Below are 26,237 nucleotides of genomic sequence, written 5' to 3'. Positions count from 1 at the left end.
TATTGACAATTTAAAGTGGTCATGCCCGAAAAGGATGTTTTAATTTCAAAGTGACCACATGCTTCAAAGTCGAAAAACTCGCAAACTACTGGGAATATTCTCATGAAATAAAAAGCATGATATTCTTGAGAGTGTACTTAAGAAATTTTGGTTAAGGTACAAACAAGTCCAGGCAACAGTTTCGGAATTATCGGCCATTTAAGGTAGTGATGCCCGATAAGGATGTTTTAACTTCAAAGTGACCACTCGCTTCAAAGCCCAAAAACCCGAAAACTACCGGGAATATTCTCACGAAACAAAAAGCATAATATTCTTCAGAATGTTCTTGAGAAATGTTGTCATAAGTCCAAACTAGTCCAGGCAACAGTTTTGGAATTATTGACAATTTAAAGTGGTCATGCCCGAAAAGGATGTTTTAATTTCAAAGTGACCACACGCTTCAAAGTCGAAAAACGCGCAAACTACTGGGAATATTCTCGTGAAATAAAAAGCATGATATTCTTGAGAGTGTACTTAAGAAATGTTGTTCAAGGTCCAAACAAGTCCAGGCAACAGTTTCGGAATTATCGGCCATTTAAAGTAATGATGCCCGATAAGGATGTTTTAACTTCAAAGTGACCACTCGCTTCAAAGCCCAAAAACTCAAATAATACTGGGAATATTCTCGTGAAACAAAAAGCGTAATATTCTTCAGAATGTTCTTGAGAAATTTTGTTAAGAGTTCAAGCTAGTCTAGGCGACCGTTTCGGAATTATCGGCCATTTAAAATGGTGATGACCAACAAAGGTGACCACTCGTTTCAAAGTCCAAAAACTCGAAAACTACTGGGAATATTCTAATGAAACAAAAAGCATGATATTCTTGAGAATATACTTAAGAAATGTTGTTTAAGGTACAAATAAGTCCAGGCAACAGTTTCGGAATTATCGGCCATTTCAAGTAGTGATGCCCGATAAGGATGTTTTAACTTCAAAGTGACCACTTGCTTCAAAGCCCAAAAACTCAAATACTACTGGGAATATTCTCGTGAAACAAAAAGCGTAATATTCTTCAGCATGTTCTTGAGAAATGTTGTTAAGAGTTCAAGCTAGTCTAGGCAACAGTTTCGGAATTATCGGCCATTTAAAATGGTGATGACCAACAAAGGTGACCACTCGCTTCAAAGTCCAAAAACTCGAAAACTACTGGGAATATTCTGATGAAACAAAAAGCATGATATTCTAGAGAGTGTCCAGCATAAGACCAATATTTTCGTTGTTCCAAGATGGCGCCGTTTTAAAACTATTATAAGATATTTTAATTAAAAAAAATTATTAAATTTTATTATATTATTTTTATTAAATAAATTTCTATCTTATAGATCCTTACTGAGTCAAGATCAAGATTTTTGGTTGATAACTATTAATATACATATAAGCTAGAATCATGATTCAAACTTGAGTTGATGCCTATTACTCTGGTTTTACAACTAATATTTTTACATCACGATTTTCAAGGAATAACTTGAGTTATAATGTGATTTAAACCAACAGTAGGAAAAGTAATTATTTTGAAATTTGGCATCCTTGGCGCATGCGCTATAATTTGTATGAAAAAAATATGATCGACGTTAGCGTTCGTATGTTATGCGAATTCAGGGCTGTCACAAATTTTAATTAATGTATGTAAAACTAAATACGGTCCTGATTTTTACGTCAACGCCAGTGGCTAAATAAATATTGACAGATGAGCCGTGAGTTAAACGTCAACTGTTGGACAAGTGAATTCAGGACCGTCTTAGGAGCGAATTATTTAGATATATTTATTAATAAAGGGTTTTTATGAAAAAAATTATAATTAAGTAGTATAATGTTCTTATTTTTTTTACACAATTACCTTAACAAATCCATATTTAATAAATCGGTAATGATCGGATGATGACAGTCAGTACTCAGGAGCTAACCTCCCTTTCTTCCACAAATTTCCATACAAAAATCCCGATGAAACAACTTAAGCAATTAAATCTGAATGAACGAACTATCAGAAGTATATTAAAACCTATTTATTAGTTTGAAATTTGGCACCTTTGCTTGGTAAAAAATGGCGCATGCGCTATAATTTGTATGAAACAAATATGGTCGACGTCAGCGTTCGTATGCTGTCTGTCATTGCCATGGTGATTTCAGGGCTGTCACAAATTTTATTAAATCTAAATACGGCCCTGATTTTTACGTCAACGCCAGTGGCTAAATAAATTTTGACAGATAAGCCGTGGGTTTAACGTCAACCGGTTGAACAAGTGACATTAGATTCAGGACCGTCTTAGGGGCGAATTATAATTTTAATTAATTGTAAAATAAATATATATTTATTAATAAAGGGTTTTTATGAATAAAAATGAAATTAAGTATAATGTTTTGATTTTTTTTTACACAATTACATGAACAAATTCATATTTAGTAAATGGACATGGATCGGTTTCTGACAGTTAGTACTTGGAAGCCAACCTCCTTTGTCGTGGCAAATCCAGGGTTGTCACAAACTTTCTTACAAAAATCCCAATAAAATAATTTAAGCATTAAGTTTGAATGAACTATCAGAAGTGTATTACGAACTATTTAATAGTTTAAAATTTGGCATCCTTCTCTAGAAAAAAAAGGTAGTGCAGTGACAAATTCAGGGTTGTCACAAAAGCTACTGTTGTATTTATTGCTGTACAATTTTATTAAACATTGGTCGTTTTAATATACATGACAGAATGTAATAAGAATAATCGTATCTGTCAAAGCGTGGCCATTAACAGATTATAACTACCCTAGCTAAACTACTATCTTCCATCCTCTTCAACTCCTTATCTTGAACTCTCTGGATTTTGTTAATATAGAAGTGTTGCCAACTATATGAAAAACTGGCATAATTTCCGAATTACTGTATCAATTATAAGGGAACTTAAGACACTCGATAAAGTTAGTTATTCAATTAACATACAGGGTGTTTCAAAAACTACTAAGCAATTGCCAAAATTTCTTATGCTGAAAGAACTGAACTTACTCCAGTCAGCCAAACAAACGGAGAAACTTGTCAATCAACTCGCCTTCAAAAAATTCCAAACTACGTGCACATTAACATAAGTGAGGGTGCATTTACCCCGTATGTATCGCCGAACGAGCCCGTGACCAATCGGCAACGTTCCCTCTTAGACGATCCGCGTGTGACCGCAACCGGAGATGCACTGGATGGTCCAGAGATGCTGGATGGAGCTGGATAGAAGCTGATGTCCTGATTTTGGGGAACCGGCGCGACGCTGAGACGCCAGGTGCCGTCGAATACCTTTGATTAGTAAAACGCACTCGGTAATTAATGTTGTAGGCGGGAGTATCGTTTGGGATGGATTAATGGATGTTATAGATTCCATGTTTTGAATAGTTTGCCGATTTATTTGTCAGTTGTCACATGTCAGCTGTCACACTAACCACTAAATGCTGGGTGATCGGTAATGACAGTTTCAATTCAGATCGATTCAAAATATGTTTTATTGTCGCAAAAATAAAATATTTTTCGCAGACAACGCCACTAAGCTACTTTTAAATTGTCAAATATATATAAAGTAGAGCAAAACACAGTTTAACATTTAACATACAAAATTTTATCTGACATAATATTAAACGAACAAAAACACAAAAAATTTGCTACAAACTATCAACACTTCCGAAGTAGTAATTTAACCTAATCTCTAATCATTAAAATACTTGAACTACTCTTCTAGGTTCCAAGATATGGCCTTCCAAAAGTTGTTACATTTTGCCTTTCTTTGGTAAAAAAAGGTCACTTTTATCGTTTTTTTCTGGAAAACTCAGAAAGATTCAACCTTTTTATTTTGACGCTTCTAAAAGTATAAAACCTTCTGAATCAATTGGTATCATTAGAAAAGTCGTGCCTCTTCTAGGTTCCAAGATATGACTCTCCAAAGGTAGTTAAATTTTTACTTACTTCAAACAAGGTCACTTTTGTATTTTTTTTAGGGAAATCCCAAAAAGATTCCAACTTTTTATGCTGACGTCTCTGGATGCTTAAAAGCTTCTCAATCAATTAGTGCCATTGAGAAAGTCGTATCTTTTATGAGTTCCACGATATAGCCCTTCAAAAGTAATAAGAATTTGACATTTTTTAATCAAGGACGGTTAGTTTTGTATTTTTTTTCTGTAAAACCTAAAAAAATTAAACATTTTTATTCTGGCGTTTCTGGAAGTTTAAAACCTTCTGAATCAAGTGGTACCATTGGGAAAGTCGTATCTCTTCTAGGTTCCAAGATATGACCCTCCGAATGTTGTTAAATTTGACTTTTTCTGGTCAAACAAGGTCACTTTTGTATTCTTTTCTGAGAACCCCAAAGAGATTCAACCTTTTTAGTTTTTTCTTCCTGATAGCTTGAAACCTTCTGAATTTATTGGTATTAGTAGGAAAGTCGTACCTCTACTAGGTTCCAAGATATTGCCCTTCAAAAATAGTTACGCCAGTGGCTAGTTAAATTGGGACTTTGTTTGGTCAAAAAAATGTCACTTATATTTTTTTTTCTGAAAATCCTAAAAAGATTTAATTTTTCTGTTCTGATATTTCTGGCAGTTTGAAACCTTCTATATTAATTAATATTAATGGGAAAGATGGGCTTCTTCTAGGTTCCAAGATATGGGGTCCCCCAAAAGTAGTTAAATTGTGACTTTTTGTGGGTGAAAAGGGTCACTTTTGTATTTTGTTTCTGGAAAACCCAAAAAAATTTAACCTTTTTATTCTGACGTTTCTAGAGGTTTAAAATCTTCTGAATCAATTGGTGCCATTGGAAAAGTTGTATCTTTTCTAAGTTCCAAGATATGGACCTCCAAAAATAGTAAAATTTTGACATTTTTGATAAAAGAAGGTCTGGAAAACCCACAAAAATTAAACATTTTTATTCTGGCATTCCTAAAAGTTTTAAACCTTCTGAATCAACTGGTACTATTGGAAAAGTCGTATTTCATCTCTTCTAGCTTCCAAGATATGGCCTTCCAAAAGTAGTGAAACTTGGACTTTTTTGAAAAAAGTATTCTAGAAAGGCAAGGTATTTGAACGGTTCAACATTTTTTTACATTCTTCACCTTCATTTAAAATGTACATTCTTTTAATTTTAAAATCAAAATTTGATGAGTTGTTAAAACATACAAAGACGTTGAATGGTTCAGAGGAGTAGCCATTAAGCTAGACTGATCCATTTAGGGTCCTATAGTTTTGTAATTATTCAAAATTCTTTTTTCATATTCCTATGTAAAATGCATAACCCCACTTCTTTCTCTCAATAATATGGTAATAAGTACAAGTTAAACAACCCCTGTAATAGACAAAAACCAAAGCCACGCCTCCTATAGAACTTGTAACGTGTCAAATCTAATAAGCTCCTCCTCCTATAATCCAAGATGGCCGCCCAGAGTATGATATCAGGGGCAGGCAAGAAGTTGCAAACACCATAAATTCAGTTTGTTTTGGCATGTATTGGCCAAAGACGTGACTTATTTAGGCCAATGATAATTTTCAACTGCCTGTAAGAATTAAATTATTAATTTTTATTTAAATGAAGAAAAGCGTCCGAGGTTTCGATTGAACAAATGACAGCTGTCACTTAACATTTTTGACAATTTGGATTAAGACCTTGTAGATCTATAGATACTCCTACTGAGGATTTCAGGAGAATTTCACTTCTTTATATGCCTTACGTTTTCAGGTGAATACAATATACACCGAGTTCCAATTAACGGTTATCTTGTACTCTAGGAAAATTCGGATGCCATCTGTCGTGTTCCTCAGGGATTTAACTAATTAATTTTCTTTACAAATGATATTCATGAATGTTCTATCTGCTGCAATTACCTATTTTTTGCAGAAAATCTGGAACTTAGCTGTTCTGTCAAATCATAACAGGTGTTTAAAAAATGGTGTCTAACTAAATGTATTTTGTAATAAATAAATAAAATTTATTTCAGTTCAAGATGTGTCATTTCATTTGTCAGTTGTCAAAAGTTAACCAAGGCATAAAGAAAAGATAAAGCTGTAAGTTTCTTATTGTAGAATTACTATTGAATGCGATTCCACCTCCTTATGCTGACCTCTCTGGATGCTTAAAGGCTTCTTAATCAATTAGTGCCGTTGAGAAAGTCGTATTTTTTGTGAGTTCCACGATATAGCCCTTCAAAAGTAGTAAGAATTTGACATTTTTTGATCAAGGACGGTTAGTTTTGTATTTTTTTCTGGAAAATCTAAAAAGATTAGACATTTATATTCTGGCGTTTCTGGAAGTTTAAAATCTTCTAAATCAATTGATACCATTGGGAAAGTCGTATCTCTTCTAGGTTCCAAGATATGACCCTCCGAATGTTGTTAAATTTGACTATTTCTGGTCAAACAAGGTCATTTTTGTATTCTTTTCTGAGAACCCCAAAAAGGTTCAACCTTTTTAGTTTTTTCTTCCTGATAGCTTGAAACCTTCTGAATTTATTGGTATTAGTAGGAAAGTCGTACCTCTACTAGGTTCCAAGATATTGCCCTTTAAAAATAGTTAAATTGGGACTTTGTTCGGTCAAAAAATATCACTTATATTTTTTTTTCTGAAAATCCCAAAAAGATTTAATTTTTTTGTTCTGATATTTCTGGAAGTTTGAAACCTTCTAAATGAATTAATATTAGTGGGAAAGATGTGCTTCTTCTAGGTTCCAAGATATGGGGCCCTCCAAAAGTAGTTAAATTCTGACTTTTTGTGGGTAAAAAGGGTCACTTTTGTATTTTTTTTTCTGGAAAACCCAAAAAAAATTAACCTTTTTATTCTGACGTTTCTAGAAGTTTAAAATCTTCTAAATCAACTGGTACTATTGGAAAAGTCGTATCTCATCTCTTCTAGCTTCCAAGATATGGCCTTCCAAAAGTAGTGAAATTCGGACTTTTTTGAAAAAAGTATTCTAGAAAGGCAAGGTATTTGAACGGTTCAACATTTTTTACATTCTTCACCTTCATTTAATAAGTACATTCTTTTAATTTTAAAATCAAAATTTTGATAAGTTGTTAAAACATACAAAGACGTTCAATAGTTCAGAGGAGTAGCCATTAAGCTAGACTGAGCCATTCAGGGTCCTTATAATTTTGTAATTATTCAAAATTAATTTTTCAATCTCCTATGTAAAATGCACAACCTCACTTCTTTCTGTCTCAATAATATGGTAATAAGTACATGTTGAACAACCCCTGTAATAGACAAAAACCAAAGCCACGCCTCCTATAGAGCTTGTGACGTGTCAAATCTAATAAGCTCCTCCTCCTATAATCCAAGATGCCCGCGGCAGGGTAGGATACCAGGGACAGGCAAGAAGTTGTAAACACCATAAATTTAGTTTGGAAGAAAGACGTGAATTATTTAGGCCAATGATAATTTTCAACTGCCTGTAAGAATTAAATTATTAATTTTTACTTAAATGAAGAAAAGCGTCCCAGGTTTTGATTGAACAAATGACAGCTGTCACTTGACATTTTTGACATACGCGTGCAAATAAAATGATGACTTATAACAGAACGGAGCCATGACTTAAATGATGTAAAAACTCTTTGTGAGTCGCTCAACGTCCCAAATGTGGAAATAAAAAAGACTTGTAGGTGAGGTACACTCAACCGAAACTGCAACTAAGATAAAAGCTGAATATAGGCAGTGAACTTCAAAAAGAGAGAAGAACATTCAAATAAAACATTATCTCAGTAAAATATTGTCTCTAGGATCACTTTAAAAAAAAACACACTAACTTTAGCACTATACTATCAGTTTATTACCAAAACACCTAAGGATGAAACTTGAAGAACTAAATTGGATTACCTTATCACTAATACATTATGACATTGTTTTTACAGAGACATTGCTTGACAATGGTAGATATGTTGGAGAATTTATAATCCAATTATTTCCATTCTCACCCAAAAATAATCGTTATCCGTGCAAAATGATTTTCTATGCCTTCAAATGTGGTGGAAATTAAATGTAAGGTCGCTTTGAAAAATTCGAATTTGAAGATAAATCGATGTTTCCAAAATGCACGTTTTACTTAATTGTCAGGTTTTATCAGACAAAACTGATTGACATCTATGCAAAATCCAATTTTCATTCTAACGCGAAATTATCTAAATAGCGAATGGAGCCGTGCACGTCCGTCAATTAAAGCTTAACAATAATTTTCGGTATCCGGGGAAAATGGAAATGGGTTCGCGTAAATTGGAATTTATTCAGATCGACGATTTATAGCACACAGACTTAATATATTATGTGGATTTTGAGTGAAATTGCAACAAAAACGTCTCGACTAATTGGAGCGAAGAAATCATCGATTTTTCTCGACCGTAACCCGAGCTTTATACGGTTGAAATGATAACATAATTTCCCTAAAGCTCTTTACTTGCCAAGATATTATTATGTTAAAATTTATAGACTATTTGGTGCCAAGAGGGTGTTTTAGTTGGCGCCAGTTAGTCTGTAGCATATCAGAAACAAAAAAATATGAGCTACTTCAATAGTTTATCTATAGAGCATCATGGATAAAATCACAGTTTATCTGCCTTGGCTTATGGCTTATGTCATGGTTACAAATTCAATGATTTAACGACACATCCATTTCCATTTAAAGAGCATACCAATCACTTAACCTTTGCCAGTTTCCTTCTGGAATTCCATTTATCAGCAAATTGAGCTATGCTCGATTGAACCCTTTTTTCAGCTCAATCGAGCAGAGTAGCTCGTGAAAGTAGTAAAACTTTATGAGATATTGAAAAAACTGGCAAGCGATTTACATAACATAACAAGAAAACAGAACCCAAATATTTATATATTATATAAGCTTATATACGTCTGGTCGGTAACAACTTGCCTTATGGAAAGTTTAAATTAAATTATGACCGCTTAAATTTATTATTAAGGTGATTCTTCGCAACGCGAACCAAATGTGGCTTTTAAAATTAATTAAGTATATTCTTGGTATGTACTATAATATGTTCCTTATTAATGTTTATATAACAAGCAAATACTTGCAAAGATGTACTAATTTTTTAACTGTTTTATACCTATAAAAAAACCTATATTGCTATAGTTAACTTAATGAGAGAATGACCCAAGGCCAAGATAATATTATGTATATAGCACGTACGTTATATATTAAATTAAGGGGACAAATTTGCGGCTTCTCTCGAGAAAAACAACTCGCTTACACCCAATGGAAAGTCACACGCGAGTCAGAGAATAAACCAGAATAAAATTCTATTTTTGTATTATCTATGTACACTTGTATATAAGGGAGTTGTAGCCCAAATCGTTTGTTTAGTGTGTTAAATATTATCGGTATGGTAAGTACTAGATTTGTGCTTATTAATGTAGTGCAAAAAAGTCACTTTCCTTATAGGCGACCCTTAAAAAACGCTTTGTAATTTTCCTGGTGACAGCCCTGTTGATAAACATAATATTAGGTGAAGAGCAAGAAGAAACTACCAGCGAGCGTCATGTGAAAGAAAGAAAACAACAGATAATCCAAAACCCGTTCTCTCCCTTTGCTATACCCATTTTTGTGGAGGAGGAAGAGGAGTCGAAAAGTGAAGATTCTTCAGGGTCCAAGGCGGATAACAGTTAAAATATTTTAATATAAATGTTTTCAATAATAATAATTAAAGTTTAAAAATACGTATGAAGTGCGGTCCTGATTTTTACTTGTCAAATGTATATTGACAGATGAGTAGTCAGTTAAATGTCAACAGAATGACAAGTGGCAATAGAACCAGGACTGTATTGAGGCAACCTGTTTTAATTTCCTTTTTTTTATTGGAAAATTAAAAAACAAATATTAAACGATTAAAGCATTTTATTAGAAATATAAAATTTAATTAAAATCGTTTTTTTTACAGCGTTACACAAAATATATAAACTAGGACAATTAAAACAAGTTGCGGCCCTGATTTTGACGTCACCGCTGGTTGCCTAATGAATATTGACGGATAAGCCATGGATTAAACGTCAACCGATTAACAAGTGACATTAGAATCAGGGCCGCATTGAGGCAACCCGTTTTAATCTTTTTTATTTTTTTTATTCGAAAATTGAAAAACAAATATTAAACAATGAAAGCATTTTATTAAAAATATAAAATTTAAATAAAATGTTTTTTACAGGACAATTAAAACAAAAAAAGAAAATACGTATGTACTATTAATTGCGGCCCTGATTTTTACGTCACCACTGGTTGCCTAATGAATATTGACGGATAATCCATGGGTTAAACGTCAACCGATTGACAAGTGACACTAGAATCAGGGTCGCATTGAGGCAACCTGTCTTAATCTTCTGTTTTTTTTTATTCGAAAATTGAAAAACAAATAGTAAACAATGAAAATATTTTATTGGAAATATAAAATTTAATTAAAATGTTTTTTTACAGCATTACGCAAAAATATATAAATCAGGACAATTAAAACAAAAAAGAAAATACGTATGCACTACTAATTGCGGCCCTGATTTTTTACGTCACCGCTGGTTGCCTAATGAATATTGACAGATAAGCCATGGGTTAAACGTCAAACGATTGACAAGTGACAATGGAACCAGGGACGTACTGAGGCAACCTGTTTTAATCTTTTTTTTAATTTGAAAATTGAAAAACAAATATTAAACAATGAAAACATTTTATTAGAAATATAGAATTTAATTAAAATGTTTTTTTTTACAGAGTTACACAAAAATATATAAATTAGAATAATTAAAACAAAAACAGAAAATATGTATGTACTACTAATTGCGGCCCTGATTTTTTACGTCACCGCTGGTTGCCTAATTAATATTGACGGATAAGCCACGGGTTAAACGTCAAACGATTGACAAGTGACAATGGAACCAGGGACGTACTGAGGCAACCTGTTTTAATCTTTTTTTTTAATTTGAAAATTGAAAAACAAATATTAAACAATGAAAGCATTTTATTAGAAATATAAAATTTAATTAAAATGTTTTTTTTTACAGCATTACGCAAAAATATATAAATCAGGATAATTAAAACAAAAAGGAAAATACGTATGCGCTACTAATTGCGGCTCTGATTTTTACGTCATTGCCGCGCTGGTTGCCTAATCAATATTGACAGATAAGCCATGGGTTAAACGTCAAACGATTGACAAGTGACAATGGAACCAGGGACGTACTGAGGCAACCTGATTTAATCTTTTTTTATTTGAAAATTAAAAAACAAATATTAAACAATGAAAGCATTTTATTACAAATATAGAATTTAATAAAAATGGATTTTTTGACAGCATTACGCAAAAACATATAAATTAGGACAATTAAAACAAAAAAAGAACATGCATATGTACGACTAATTGCGTCCCTGATTTTTACGTCACCGCTGGTTGCCTAATCAATATTGACGGATAAGCCATGGGTTAAACGTCAATCGATTGACAAGTGACATTAGAATCAGGGCCGCATCAAGGCGAATTATTCAATTAGAAAAATGTTTCTGAACCAAATATTTAACAATAAAAGTATTTTTTTCAAAAAAAAATCCTATACGTTTAATGTTATAACAAAATAATTAAATTAATTAAAAAATTTTAATTAAGCAATTAAGTAACAAAATAAGCGGACTAGACAACAATTTTGAAAAATCAACAAAATAATAATAATAAAATATTTACATTAATAATTATTAAAAAAATAATAAAACAAGCATTTTTTTGTCGTTTTCTTACACCTACAAGCCACGAGCCTTATTTTATTTAATTTTAACACAAAAATAACCGGTTAAGTAATATCCTCGTCTTCTGGATAGTTAACCTGGAATCGGGGACTGCGTGACGTCACGCGAAACTCCGGTGGCATATCGTAGCACTTGCACACACAACACGAAGGAAACCTGAACCAGTCCGAGAAGATCCCCCGACATTCGTTATTTGGATCGTACGCCAAAAGCCTGAAATTTTTTATCATTTTTCCACTTTTTTAAATGAAAAATTCAATTTTTTCTTACCGATGTAATCTGTACTGTTGCTCACATCTGCATCCTTCCCTGCAGTACATTTGCCTGTGCTCGAAAGTGCATTTTTCCCAGTGTACGTACTGTTCGAACGGGTACATGTTCAATAAGGCCAACGTTTCGCCCCTGGTGTTGTTCGCCCAAAATGGCGCCACCACTTCCTCTTTTACTGGACAAGCATTACTAGAAAAGAAAAAAGAATTACTAGAAATTCGATTTACGTGAGTGAGAAAGCGTATAATCCCTCTCCCAAAAATTAAATATTTTTTTGTGAAAACAAATTTTTATTTGTATCCTTGGGATAAGACTTGATTACCGAAAAAGAGTACATAAGTGATCTAAATCTAAATAGTATATTTCAGTTTTTTTAAATAAATTAATAAATAAAAAATATATAATATTACATTCCTGCTCAATAAATACTATTACAAACAATTTTTACCCTTTTAATCAGATAAAAAGGAGAAAGGAGGACAAAGAGGGTCAAAAATTAAGGTTATGACAAGCGACACAGGAAAAAATGTTAAATTACAGATTTTTGATGTTTCAAATGGCCAATAGGCGCCATCTTGAAAAGAAAGTTGATAAAGCTTCCATTTTGGGTATAATGTCTCCCTAAGCAGTAACTTTGGGTATGGCTCAAAGCGGAAAAAAATAGCTCTATCTTGGAAAAAAATAATAATTAGCCATTTTGGGTTTGGACATTTATTGTTCGTTTATATTGACGCTTCGGTAAAGGTTATTGACGTCCTTAGGATTGTACATAATAAAATGGGTTTTCTTGTGAAAATTATGTAAAAACCACGACACACCTACTTAATACACTTAAAGTGCGGCTCTAATTTTTACATCAACTTGGTTGCCTAACTGACATTGACAGAAAACAATGAGTTAAACGTCAAATGATTGACAAGTGACTTTATAATTAGAGCCGTGTGAAGGTAAATTATTTAATTTTTTTATTCAGAAGTTGTCATGAAAATTAATTCCATATTTTTTAACGGAATTATGCAAAAAAGCGCAAATTAATAGTTATTTATTTATGTAACAAGTATGTAAAATGATCCCTTTTTTATGAATGGGAAATCTGTCAATTCCCATGAATGAAGAAAGAGATTTTTTGACAAATTATAAATTAAATATTAAATAAACGTCAAATTAATTAGTATGATTTTTTTAGGCACTAGTGCGTAAAAAGTAAAACTTTATAAACCCTGGGAAATGTGTAAAGCGAATACGCACAGTAGTAGAAAAAAATATTAATTTAATATAAATCAATAAATACATATTTAGTGCTATGTGCGGTCCTGATTTTTATGTCAACTCGGTTGCCTTATGACTATTGACATATAAAACTTGGGTTAAACGTCATTAGAATCAGGACAGTATAAAAGCGAATTAATTGATTACATTTTGTTAAAAAAATTGAAATTTATATCATGAAAATTAATCCCAAATTGTTAACCACATTATGCAAAAATGCCCCAATTAAAAAAAAAAATAATATAAATCAATAGATACATATATAGTGCGGTTCTGATTTTTACGTCAACGCTGTTTGCCTAATGAACATTGACATATAAAGCATGGGTTAAACGTCAACCTATTAACAAGTGACATTAGAATCAGGACTGTATTAAGACGAATTAACTGATTACATTTTTTTCAGGAATTTATTCGGAAATTAATTAACAAACATTTAATATAAATTATTTCTCGCGACCTCTATTTATACTCTTAATTATTTTTGTTGGATATAGGTCAACAAGACGATTTATAAATTTTGATCGACGTTTCGATTTCTATGAGCTCACCCTCAGGGCTTTGAAAGATACACAAAAACATAACTAAAATTATACATTCTGGAATAGTTTCAAAGGTTAAATTTTCACAATCAGTAAACGTAATAATTAATGCTCAATTAAAAGTAAGTTTTCATCAGTCTAGTTTAAGTATTTTGCTAAGAATTATATCTTTGACAGAATAAATTATTATGGTGTATGTAAATCATAAATAAAATTAACAAAATTAACAAAATTGTGCAATAAAATAAGATGAAAATTACATAAAAAACACTACACACGTATTTAATACACTAATGCGGCCCTGACTGTTACGCCAATGCTGGTTGCCTATTTGACATTGACAGATAAACAATGGGTTAAACGTCAACTGTTAGTTAAGTGACATTATATTCAGAAGCGACTGGAGGCAAATTTATTTATTTAATAATAAAATAATTTATATTAATTTATATCATAAAAATTAATCCCATATTTTTTTAACGGAATTATGTAAAAATGCTTTTTTAAATTAAATTAAAAATATTAATATAAAATAAATCAACAAATACATACCAAGTGCGGCCCTGGTTTTTACCTCGGATGCGGGTTGCCTAATGAATATTAACATATAAAGCGTGGATTAAACGTCAAACGATTAACAAGTGACATTAGAATCAGGACCATATTAAGGCGAATTAATTTTTTGGGAATTATTCAGAAATTAACAAATTTTTAGCAATAAATAAAATTTAATATGAATTATTTCTCGTGACCTCAGTTTGTACACTTAGTTATTTTTGTTGGTTATAGGTCAACAAGACGATTTATAAATTTTGATTGACGTTTCGATCTCTATGAGCTCATCCTCAGGACTTTGAAAGATACACAAAAACACAAATAAAATCATATATTCTGGCATCGTTGCAAAGGTTAAATTTTCACATATAGTAAAAGTAATAATTAATGCTCCATTAAAAGTAAGTTTTCATCAGTCTAGTTTAAGTATTTTGCTAAGAATTATATCTTTGACAGAATAAATTATTATGGTGTATGTAAATCATAAATAAAATTAACAAAATTAACAAAATTGTGCAATAAAATAAGATGAAAATTACATAAAAAACACTAAACACGTATTTAATACACTAATGCGGCCCTGACTGTTACGCCAATGCCGGTTGCCTAAATGACATTGACAGATAAACAATGGGTTAAACGTCAACTGTTAGACAAGTGACTTTATATTCAGAAGCGAATGAAGGCAAATTTATTTATTTAATATAAAAAAAAATTAATTTATATTATAAAAATTAATCCCTTATTTTTTAACGGAATTATGTAAAAATGCTTTTTTAAATTAAATTAAAAATATTAATATAAAATAAATCAACAAATACGTACTAAGTGCGGCCCTGATTTTTACCTCGATTGCGGGTTGCCTAGTGAATATTGACATATAAAGCATGGGTTAAACGTCAACCGATTAACAAGTGACATTAGAATCAGGGCTGTATTAAGGCGAATTAACTGATTAAATTTTTTTCAGGAATTTATTCGGAAATTTATTAACAAACATTTAATATAAATTATTTCTCGCGACCTCAGTTTGTACTCTTAATTATTTTTGTTGGATATAGGTCAACAAGACGATTTATAAATTTTGTTCGAAAATCATCTTTGACATCTTTAACATGATTTGATCCAAATCATGTTATTGCCTGCATCAGATGCATTTTTTAGTATTACGTACCCATCGATTTATAAAATAATAAGATGAAAAATACATAATAAATACTACACACGTATTTAATACACTAATGCGGCCCTGACTGTTACGCCAATGCTGGTTGCCTAATTGACATTGACAGATAAACAATGGGTTAAACGTCAACTGTTAGACAAGTGACTTTATATTCAGAAGCGACTAAAGGCAAATTTATTTATTTAATATAAAAAAAAATTTATATCATAAAAATTAATAATCCCGTATTTTTTAACGGAATTATGTAAAAATGCTTTTTTAAATTAAATTAAAAATATTAATATAAAATAAATCAACAAATACGTACTAAGTGCGGCCCTGATTTTTACCTCGGATGCGGGTTGCCTAGTGAATATTGACATATAAAGCATGGGTTAAACGTCAACCGATTAACAAGTGACATTAGAATCAGGACCGTATTAAGGCGAGTTAATTGATTACATTTTTTTTGGGAATTTATTCGGAAATTAATTAACAAATATATATTTTTTTTATTAGTCTAATTTAAGTATTTTGCTAAGAATTATATCTTTGGCAGAATTAATTATTATGGTGCATGTAAATGACAAATAAAATTTAAATAAACTAGCGTTTAACATATTTTCTAAGCTTTTTAAATTTAAAAACCAAAAGGTCACAACATAAAAATTTTATGAAAATTAAAGGACTACACTTACATATATCGTAAATCGTCCTAGTTTAATAATAATAATTGTAAAATCGTGATAAATACAAAGATTTATAGAATTTGCGTGGTCTAATTTTTTTTTTAATTTTTTAACCAACTAAATTTATTTTCCAAAGTAAATGATGTTCGTGCTTTTGTCTGTCTTTTAGATTCCTGAGTATGATCTCATAGAAATCGAAACGTCGACCAAAATGTATAAATCGATCGTCTGAAGTAGTGGAAATTATACTAATAACACTATTAATTTTAAAACCCTGAGGACATAATAAAATTTGTCGAAACTTCCTGTCCTCATAAAAGCCCATAGATACCAATAATTGTACATCTTAAACCAATTAACTAAATTGTACAATATGTTCCAACCCCTGAATTCACCGAAAACCGAATACACCTCGAATTTTATTAATCCTTATTTACTTTTCAAACCGACGCAATCAATTTTACATATCCATCGATATTGAGACATACATAATGACGACTTTCACTTTCTCAGCTACTTTCTACCGCTTGTACTAGTAAGACGTATAACCAAATGCATCTTTCTGGTAAACAGATAGAAAGTTTATAATATATCATAAAAGTGCAACCTAGATTTTTGTTTTATTTACTTACAAGCCTTTGACGCCATTATAGTCCACCGGCTGTTTCTTTTTCTTGGTTACGTCCTCCTCGAGGTCCTGAAAAAGTACCGCGGGTGGTACGGGTCCCTGTTCCTCCCTATCCGCGTAAATTTCACTCTGTTCACTGGACTCGTGACTCTGATCCGAACCATCTTCCTCACTCTCACTAATATCACTAAGGGGTTTTTCACTTGTCGTCTCTTTTTCAGGGTCTTGTTCACCCAACTTTTCACTTATTACACTAAAAGTCGTTTTTTTAGACGCTTCTTCCGTTGTCGTATCCGTTGTAGACAGCTCAAGCGAATCTACATTTAAAATATACATAATAATAACTTTGAAAATTTAAATTCTAAATACTTGCCTATGGTGGTAGTGACTGTAGAAGCAACACTAGTCGTATCAACAGTAACCGCTTCTGAAGAATTCTTCTGTTTGACTGTAGTGGTTTCCACGACTTTGTCAATTATTTCGTTCATCTCTGGTCCCATTGTTGTCGTAGTGGTTGTTGTGGTGGTTGCATTGCCAACAAGGGTACCATTGATCGGCTTCAACTTGGTTGTGCTCTTAGTGGTACTTGATGATGTCAAAGTGGTTTTGGGTGTAGAAGTGCTGGGCGGCTTAAACTGGGTTCTAAAACTAGCAGGGCTAAAATTATCGGTAAAGTTATATAAAAACAGTGCTATGGTTGGAACCTTTGGTGTCACTCAACAGTTTTACCACTAACCAAAACTCTTCATTTTATTCTCGGCACGTGTTTCGCCAACGATGTTACTAAGCATCTTCAGGAGAAAATTAAAATTAAAGTGAGAAAGTCACCTTATATACCAAAGATGTCACTTATAGATATGAACAAAGCTTAAACACTAACTAAACTGTACGATTGACTATAAGGGATTGGTCTTTTAGCCCTATTAAGAATGTCCGATCAAAGATTGTGGTATAGGAATGCTTGGGACCAACGAAGATACATCAGAAAAAAAAATTTAATTTTCACTTAAAATTAAATTATTGACTTTTGAAATAAACTGTTGTTTGTTTTTGACTGAAAAACATTGTGACAACATTTGAGGTTGCTCAAATTGTTGCGAATGAAGGCAAATTTATTTATTTAATACAAGAATATTAAAAATTACTTTTGTTAGAGGTTACGTGAAAATATCTGCTAATTGGTTATCTGAGCTTACATAATTAACAGTTATATTGCCCTTTTCACACTCAACACGAACAAAATGCACCTTAGTGTCAATGTGTTTTGTTCTGTTGTGAGACTGTTGTGCTCTTGTTAGTTTTATAGCAAAAAATTAATTTATATCATAAAAATTAATGCCATATTTTATAACGGAATTATGTAAAAATGCGTAAATTAAATAAAAATATCAATATAAGATAAATCAACAAATACATATTTTGTTCTAAGTGCGGCCCTGATTTTTACGTCCCATGCGGGTTGCCTAATGAACATTGACATATAAAGTATGGGTTAAACGTCAACCGATTAACAAGTGACATTAGAATCAGGACCGTATTAAGGCGAATTAATTGATTAATTTTTTTTTGGGAATTTTTTCGGAAATAATCTGAAATATTTCTTTTAATTTTTCTTCTTTTTATTCATCTTCACTTAAGATTAAATTATTGACTTTTGAAATAAACTATTGACTGTTTTCGACTGAAAAACATTGTGACAACATTTGAGGTTGCTCAAATTGTTGTAAGTTGGATCCTATAGATTTTTACAATAATATAATTTTGCACCGGTTAGGTTGGGCCGAATCTGTCTACAGGGAAAGTCCAAAGTTCCCTCTGTCAAAATTCTGTAAAATATTCCAAAAATTACAGACATTTCTATGGAATTCCGCCCAATAATAGACGAATCTGACTGTTCACAAAAAAAATCTTAATTGAACGTCCTTTTTAACCTGTAAACGGAAAAAAGTCAATAATTTCTTCCAGGCAGTTGATGTCATTAAAAAACAAGATATTAATGATCTCAACTGCCTGGAAGAAACCTGGATTTTTTCAATTACATCCAGTTGAACAGTTGCAGGCTTTAAACAGAAAAAATTCAATAAATTATTCCAGACTGTTCTTTCTAAGGATATCAAATGCCTGGAAGAAATTATTGATTTCTTACAGGCAGTTGAGTATAAAGTCTCTCTCTTCTTTTTCTTCTTGTTCTTCTTTATCTTTCTAAGGACGTCAAATCTCTAAAAGAAATTATTGAATTCTTACAGGCATGTGTACACAATGTTTCTCTCTTTTTCTTTTTCTTCTTCTTCTTCTTTTTCTTTCTTATGACGTCAAATACCTGTAAGAAATTATTGATTTCTTACAGGCAGTTGAGCATAAAGTTTCTCTCTTCTTCTTTTTCTTTCTACAAGGACGTCAAATGCCTGTAAGAAATTATTGATTTCTTACAGGCAGTTGGGCATAAAGTTTCTCTCTTCTTCTTTTTCTTTCTACAAGGACGTCAAATGCCTGGAAGAAATTATTGATTTCTTACAGGAACTTGAGCATAAAGTCTCTCCCTTTTTTTTCTATCTAAAGACATCAAATGCCTGTAAGAAAATATTGATTTTTTACAGGCATTTGTGCACAAAGTTTCTTTCCTTATTCTTCTTCTTATTCTTCTTGGACTTCTCTTTCTTTCTAAGTGTCATAACAGTAATATGACATAACAAGTAGTATGTAAAATACCGTGCTCGGCATTATGTTGTGTAGTATTTAATTTTAAAATTTGAATTTCGCGCCTTTAGCGTCATAACGTTATATGCGTTGACAGTTATTACGTTTTGTTAGGTTGACATGAGTGATGAGGATGGACAAGTATATAGAGATTATTATGACGTGACTCGATTATTATGGCGAGACGTATTCATTTATGTATTTGAAATTATGGATTTATAAGTATGAGTTGTAATTTGTCTATTTGTTTAACTGAAAAAAGGCCATTAAGACATATAACAATAAATGGTTCACTCAAGACTTCTTGATCATTTAATTTACTTCACGAACAGTACATGACACTAAGGTCGTCAAATGCCTGGAAGAAATTATTGATTTATTACAGGCATTTATGCACAAATGTTTTCTCTTCTTCTTCTTCTTCATTTTTTCTTTCTAATAACCTCAAATGCCTGGAAGAAATTATTGATTTCTTACAAGCAGTTGAGCATAAAGTCTCTATCTTCTTTTTCTCTCTAAGAACATCAAATGCCTGAAAGAAATTATTGATTTCTTACAGGCACTTGAGCATAAAGTTTCTTTCTTCTCTTTCTTTCTAAGGACGTCAAATAAATTCAAGTTACAACTCTCAAACCCAACATGTGCAAAATTAAATTGTTTACCAAAAATCCATAAACCTGACAATAAAATGGGACCAATTATAGGATCTCCAGTTTTCAACATTTGAAGGTTTTTGGTAAGCTCAAAATGAATCTTAAAAACTCTTGATAGGGTTTTGAAAAACGTATGTAGGTCCAAGAATGAAATAAAGACCAATGAAAAGTCCGGGATCTATGAGATTAACTGTAACGATTGTGATTAGAGGTACCGGTACATAGAAAATCAATTTACATCAAATGTAAAGAACATGTGAGTTTTGGTTAGTGTTGAAACTATTTTGTGATTTTAAATAAATAACAGTTTCTAATTAATTATCGCGCAGCTCACCGAAAATGCGCGGCAGCCTTTAACTCAGCTAATTTGATCGCTATGGCAGCTTCCTGCTCGGAAATCACGAACTTAGTATTCAGGACGTCATCATTGGCCAAATCTCCCCGAAGGTACCGAGGCTCCTCCTCATACTGATCGGCAAAATCCTCACTTTCAAGCTCATTATCTATATACTCATCTCGCTGGTACCTAGCGAACCTTATGGGCGTAGGCCTCCATCTTCCATAACCTCCGTTCTCCCTCTCCCTCTTCTCCCATTCCTCCTCGAAGTCCTCGATGCCCTCCAGTTCGGAACGTAACACGTGCCCGTGACGTTGATCGCCGTACATGCGTCTCATCAGCCCTTGGTTGTCTTTGACGAATTTCCGCACCGCCCTCCATGGATACAGGGTGCCCGCTTGGGTGCAATATCCAAGGGTTCCGAGGTCACATGGGGGCTGATAGAGACGGCCTGCCCTGTAAGGGCGGCCACAGGTCGCCCTATCTGATCCTCCCGCGTCGTAGCCTATACCCAGGACGGTATAGCAGTACAGCTGTAAGAAGAGATGAATTAAATATAGTTTTTCTATTGGGATCGAGCTCTGGAGCTCCTTAATGTTCAACATATACACGACCAAAATCTATATAAGAAGATATCAAAACCTTCGGAAAAATAGGCTGACGAATTTGCTAGCAAGAGCAAACAACAAGATGGAAAAGTTAGAAGAAATATTCAAGGGAGTAGACCTGCTTAGAAACTAATATGCATGAGTGATAAATGAAAGAGCTCAATTTTTAGTTTTTGGTTTTTTCTTGCAGACAGTACTGGAACAGACAGGAATATCACTCAGTAAGGCAGTATGAAAGGCACTGAAAATGCATCCATACAAAATGCCGATACTTCGAGAATTCTATGACGATGATTCTTATAAAAGAATAGAGTTTTGTGAAGTATTTTTCTTTATTTATTGAAGGAAACTTGACACGTACCTTATCTAGTTTAACAAGCTTGAAAAGACTATTGACCCACTTATCATTCATGAGCTAGAAACACAAATTGGTACTTTTACAGGAAGATTTGTTAACATTCCCGCAGGAGGGTGCACCACCATCCGACAGTGTTTAAACGAGAGATTCCTGAATAAATGGATGGACTGGAGAAGGAGACCAATTGAAGGGCCTCCAAGATCACCGGATTTAACACTCTTGACTCTTTTTTTTGGGAACGTCTTAAATCCAACTAGTAGATCCCATGTGATTTATTGTAGAAATTTCTCTTTGGCAAATAAAAAATTAGTTAATCTATTAATAGAAAACCAATTTTTTAAACTAGATTTTCGTCCTGTAAATCAACGATTTAAACAGTGTAATATTTCGTACTACAAGGAGACCAAATGCAATAATCTTTGTGTAAACACTATCCTGAAAACCGAAATCTCAATGCAGGCAAGTTTAGTTGCTTCTGCACTTTGGAACGCGATTATTTGGAAGCCTGAATCTGGATAAAAAGCAACCAAGAGAGATTTGAATAAATGCCTTAACCTCACTAAATGTAGATCACTTTAAGGCCTAATATCTCGAAAACTTTTACAATAAAATGTTAATAGTAATGAGTGGTGTAGAGCAGGGAGGGATTTGCAGTTTTGGTGTCAACAAAAATTTTCATAGGATCCATAATAAATGTGTTATAGTTGATTTATTTTATTATGCCTGTATACAACATACCTTAAACATCGAAATGCTCATTTATGCGCAGATGATATTTAATACGAAAAAAAAAATAGTGCTGTTGAAAATATCAATAATAATCTTGATCAACTAATTGCTTCAAAGCAACTACCCTAATTTGGTGATGCTCAGAATCTCGGGCTCATTCCAGTCTTGGATTTAAACATCACATAAATAAATGTATTCAAATGGACCCCTTTTTTCTTCTTTATAAAAAAATAATTTAAGTAATACCCTCCTGTTAAGTAAATTTTGATTTTGCAGACGTTCTATATGGAAAGATCGGCTTCAAAATCGGTGTACAAGTCATGTTTGTTTACGATTTATACAGTGCTTTTCTTTGAAGTCCCCCCCCCCATTTATTTTTTGAACGGGTCAAAAAAAATTTTTGAAACTTGGCATAAGTAAATTGGTCTATAGATACTATTTTTCACTGTAAACTAGGTAGTTGTAAATTCCAAGATGGCGGCTGGGCGACATCTTGAGAAAAAATTTCAAATAGAAAGGGGGGTCGTGTGGTACCTCATTTTAAAGGTCTCAATGAGTACTTTATAACCCTGAAATATTAGACCCATATCTTAACTCGTTTCAAAATGGCGGCCTAATAAAAAAGTATTTTTTTTTATTTTAACGTTTTACATTTTTATGATTTTTGAATAGGTAAAAATCAGTGTACGAAAATAAATGCGTCACTATTTTATTTTGACATAAAAACGACAGTTCTAAATGTCAAAATAACACATAAGCGCCATCTTGAATAAATGCATTAAATAGAAATCTTGTGTTACCTCATTTAAAAGGTTTTATTGAGTACTTTTAATATTTATTACATAAATACTTTAATATTTATCACAGTCCATGTAATAAATATTAAAAGTACTCAATAAAACCTTTTAAATGAGGTAACACAAGATTTCTATTTAATGCATTTATTCAAGATGGCGCTTATGTGTTATTTTGACATTTAGAACTGTCGTTTTTATGTCAAAATAAAATAGTGACACATTTATTTTCGTACACTGATTTTTACTTATTCAAAAATCATAAAAATGTAAAACGTTAAAATAAAAAAAAATACTTTTATTTATTAGGCCGCCATTTTGAAACGAGTTAAGATATGGGTCTAATATTTCAGGGTTATAAAGTACTCATTGAGACCTTTAAAATGAGGTACCACACGACCCCCCTTTCTATTTAAAATTTTTTCTCAAGATATCTCCCAGCCGCCATCTTGGAATTTACAACTACCTAGTTTACAGTGAAAAATAGTATCTATAGACCAATTTACTTATGCCAAGTTTCAAAAATTTTTTTTGACTCGTTCAAACAATAAATGGGGGGGGGGGGGGACTTCAAAGAAAAGCACTGTATATAAAGTTTGTAGCCAAACTTAAACCATTGAATCATTGGAAGACGAAATGTTCATATAAACATGATGATTTCATATGAATTTTGTAGGAAAGGACTACAGTAGGCTTCTCCAAAAAATTTTTCATACAACCCCTAGTAAACGAGTTATTTGGATAAATGTGCTAACCAATACACTGAGTAATATTAACTTAATTTTTAGGCCAAACTATCGGAAAAACTATTAATTTTGATGCAAAAACAATTTTAAAACGTTTGTATAGCAAATAAAAAAATAGATATTCAAATTTCCCGCCAACTGTCAAATTCAAAATTCCCACCAAACTGCTTCATTCACCCGATGACAGCTGATGTTAATTTTTTTCAAAATGGTTGCTATAGACGTCAAATAAGGTGATTTTTAAACGACTGTTTAGGCTTAAAAGGAGCATAAAACCGGTGATTTATGTACATATTCGGAAAAATTGAAGCCTTGGCATGTATTTGAAAGCTTTAATTAATAATTTAATGCGTTTTTATTTGAAAATTTCATCATATAATTATAGCGGTTTCAACATAAAATTTCCAAAGGTGTCCTTGCGTTTTATAACTTAAATAGTGGGAAAACACGAAAACTCCCTGCGTACTAAAAAAATTTACTTAATTTTAATACTAATTGACTGGACACCTTAAATCCTATTTTAAATTGCCTTCGCACGGATTAGCAGGAAACAAAATTAATAATTTCGACCATGAGAAAGAAGCACCTGTTCCGTCGTACGTCGGGCACACAAGCCCAGTGGCGTAACGCGACAATTAAGTGGGTCACTGGGTTATTTATTTTTTTAAATGGTTTTGTATGCAGCCTTTGCACTGTTGCTTTCACGTAGGTACCTACTCGCGATGGCAATTTTAAATCGCGACGCCTCCGTCGTTTGGCGGTTTCCACTATAAACCGCCGTCACCTAATTTCACAAAAAAAAAATCAACGATCGATCAATCGCGGATGAATAATTAATAAGTCCTTGAAGGGAAAATCAGTAAAATTACATCAGAGCGGCAACACCGCATCGATGTGTGTTTTTTGCTGCTGTCATGTTTTGTTTCATAAATGCTGAAAAGATTATTAATAAAATGATGACCTATAGACCTATAGACCTTCGTAGGCGATGCCAACGGTACTGCCAACGCATTCTTTCATTATATGGTACGACTATAATGTTTAATAGTATAGTAAGGGCATGGCCATTTACACAAAACTTTTCTATACAAGCGGCAACATTGCAGCCCTAAAAAGCATATTTATGAATGTATGGGTCTGTAACCATAGTAACGCTAATTTGAGCGCCATTTTGTTTCGGATCTGACTATGTCGTATTATATGTCACAACGATAAACGCACGTTTTAGGACTCATTAATGCTAATATTTATCCGATAAAGTGTAATTATTAATTAAAACTTTTCTCGGAACGCATTCGTGATAATTTGTGTGCTAATTATGCCATTAGCACAACTTATATTAATCTCGAGAGATGCATTAATCATAATTTCACGCTCGACGATCGTAACCGGCTAATATAGATGATTTCTCGAAAATAAGTAGGCTTTGGAAAATATTGACAGTTCGGCTAAAATGTTTTGACAGTTCTGACATTTCCGGTTGTACCGGATGTTAATGTCTGCTTTCATTTTTTAAATAAGACCATATAATTAAATTTTGGACTATGTGGATGTTTTGAGAATAATCAAACAAACCCCTCAATAGACTTGACAATAAAATTAAGCAAAAATAACGAATTGAATACTCACAAGTAAAATAAAACAGCGTAACATTTTACATAGTGAACATGAATCGTAAATGCACTAAAAGTAAGCAGCGATCCCCTGCGTGTCCAAAAAACGCGAAATTGTTCGCTTCGATTTCACTTCGCGATTATGATTATTATTGTGGTCTTCCTTCATCACGAGGAACTCGCGAAAACTTACGTACGGAAGAAGGAAAAGACATGCGAGGAGACAGATGTTCAGGGGGCGACCTACTGAAGACCAGTCCGCGATATGGTGGTAGTAGTGGTCACTCAGTCAGGAGAATCAACAACCGAACTGGTGAAAGAAGAAACAAATCGAAGAAATGGTCGGCGTTCGGGTTGCGTACCAGAAGAAAGTAGGACACGCGATCAAGAAGACGCCGCGTCAGTAGCGTGCAAGGGAAAGTTTCATTTTTTTTTTCAAATCGGAATCTTTCATTAATTGCCTCATAAATTTTGTTTAATTTAACTGTGTGCTAAATAGTAGCGCCAATAACTTCTGGTTTCGTTTTCAAAAATGGCGCCATTTTATGATTAGAGCTGTCATCTGTCACCTTTACGTCACAAAACTACGTGACGCTGCCAAGCTGAACAATTTTATTTATAATAAAATTAAGATGTAAATAAATAATTATGTATACAAGCTGAAGACTTTAATATATTATTATTTATTTTTGAAGTTGTTACCTATTAGACTCCTTCTAATTAAATTCTAACCTATAAAACCCCGGGGCAACTGCAATAATTTATACACGTCTGATTGACATTGACGCATGTCAGCTGATAAAATTCGAATAA

General features: G+C 32.6%; 2 protein-coding genes and 1 long non-coding RNA gene across 5 annotated transcripts in view; 1 reads left to right on the top strand and 2 right to left on the bottom strand.

Annotated features, from left to right (window-relative positions):
- LOC126737511 (uncharacterized) overlaps window positions 1-3,225 on the bottom strand; it is a 35,655-nt gene extending 32,430 nt beyond the window's left edge. Inside the window, exon 1 of the mRNA XM_050442439.1 lies at window positions 3,031-3,225. The gene's annotated coding sequence lies outside the window, so the exon portion shown is untranslated. The remainder of the gene's footprint in view (window positions 1-3,030) is intronic.
- A 5,662-nt stretch (window positions 3,226-8,887) lies between these two features.
- On the top strand, window positions 8,888-9,714 carry LOC126737512 (uncharacterized). Its single transcript, XR_007661038.1, has 2 exons — window positions 8,888-9,375; window positions 9,432-9,714. It is a non-coding gene; the product is annotated as an uncharacterized LOC126737512 (long non-coding RNA).
- A 1,550-nt stretch (window positions 9,715-11,264) lies between these two features.
- LOC126737501 (protein spaetzle 4) lies at window positions 11,265-25,741 on the bottom strand. 3 transcript variants are annotated; one of them, XM_050442424.1, is made up of 6 exons: window positions 25,441-25,741; window positions 20,574-21,109; window positions 17,263-17,537; window positions 16,894-17,206; window positions 12,042-12,230; window positions 11,265-11,984 (listed from the first exon to the last, which is right to left on the bottom strand). In XM_050442424.1, exons 1-6 carry the CDS (start codon window positions 25,462-25,464, stop codon window positions 11,816-11,818), a joined length of 1,506 nt encoding a protein of 501 aa, XP_050298381.1. In that variant the 5' UTR covers window positions 25,465-25,741; the 3' UTR covers window positions 11,265-11,815. The 3 variants fall into 3 exon arrangements, with proteins under 3 accessions (XP_050298381.1, XP_050298382.1, XP_050298380.1); XM_050442425.1 differs by having other exon boundaries at window positions 17,263-17,531; XM_050442423.1 differs by having other exon boundaries at window positions 17,263-17,546; window positions 25,441-25,739.
- Between the last annotated feature and the right edge of the window lie 496 nt (window positions 25,742-26,237).

The sequence above is a fragment of the Anthonomus grandis genome, chromosome 6, assembly GCF_022605725.1.
Source record: "Anthonomus grandis grandis chromosome 6, icAntGran1.3, whole genome shotgun sequence".
Lineage (NCBI taxonomy): Eukaryota > Metazoa > Arthropoda > Insecta > Coleoptera > Curculionidae > Anthonomus > Anthonomus grandis.
This window is presented reverse-complemented; position numbering and strand designations above follow the sequence as displayed.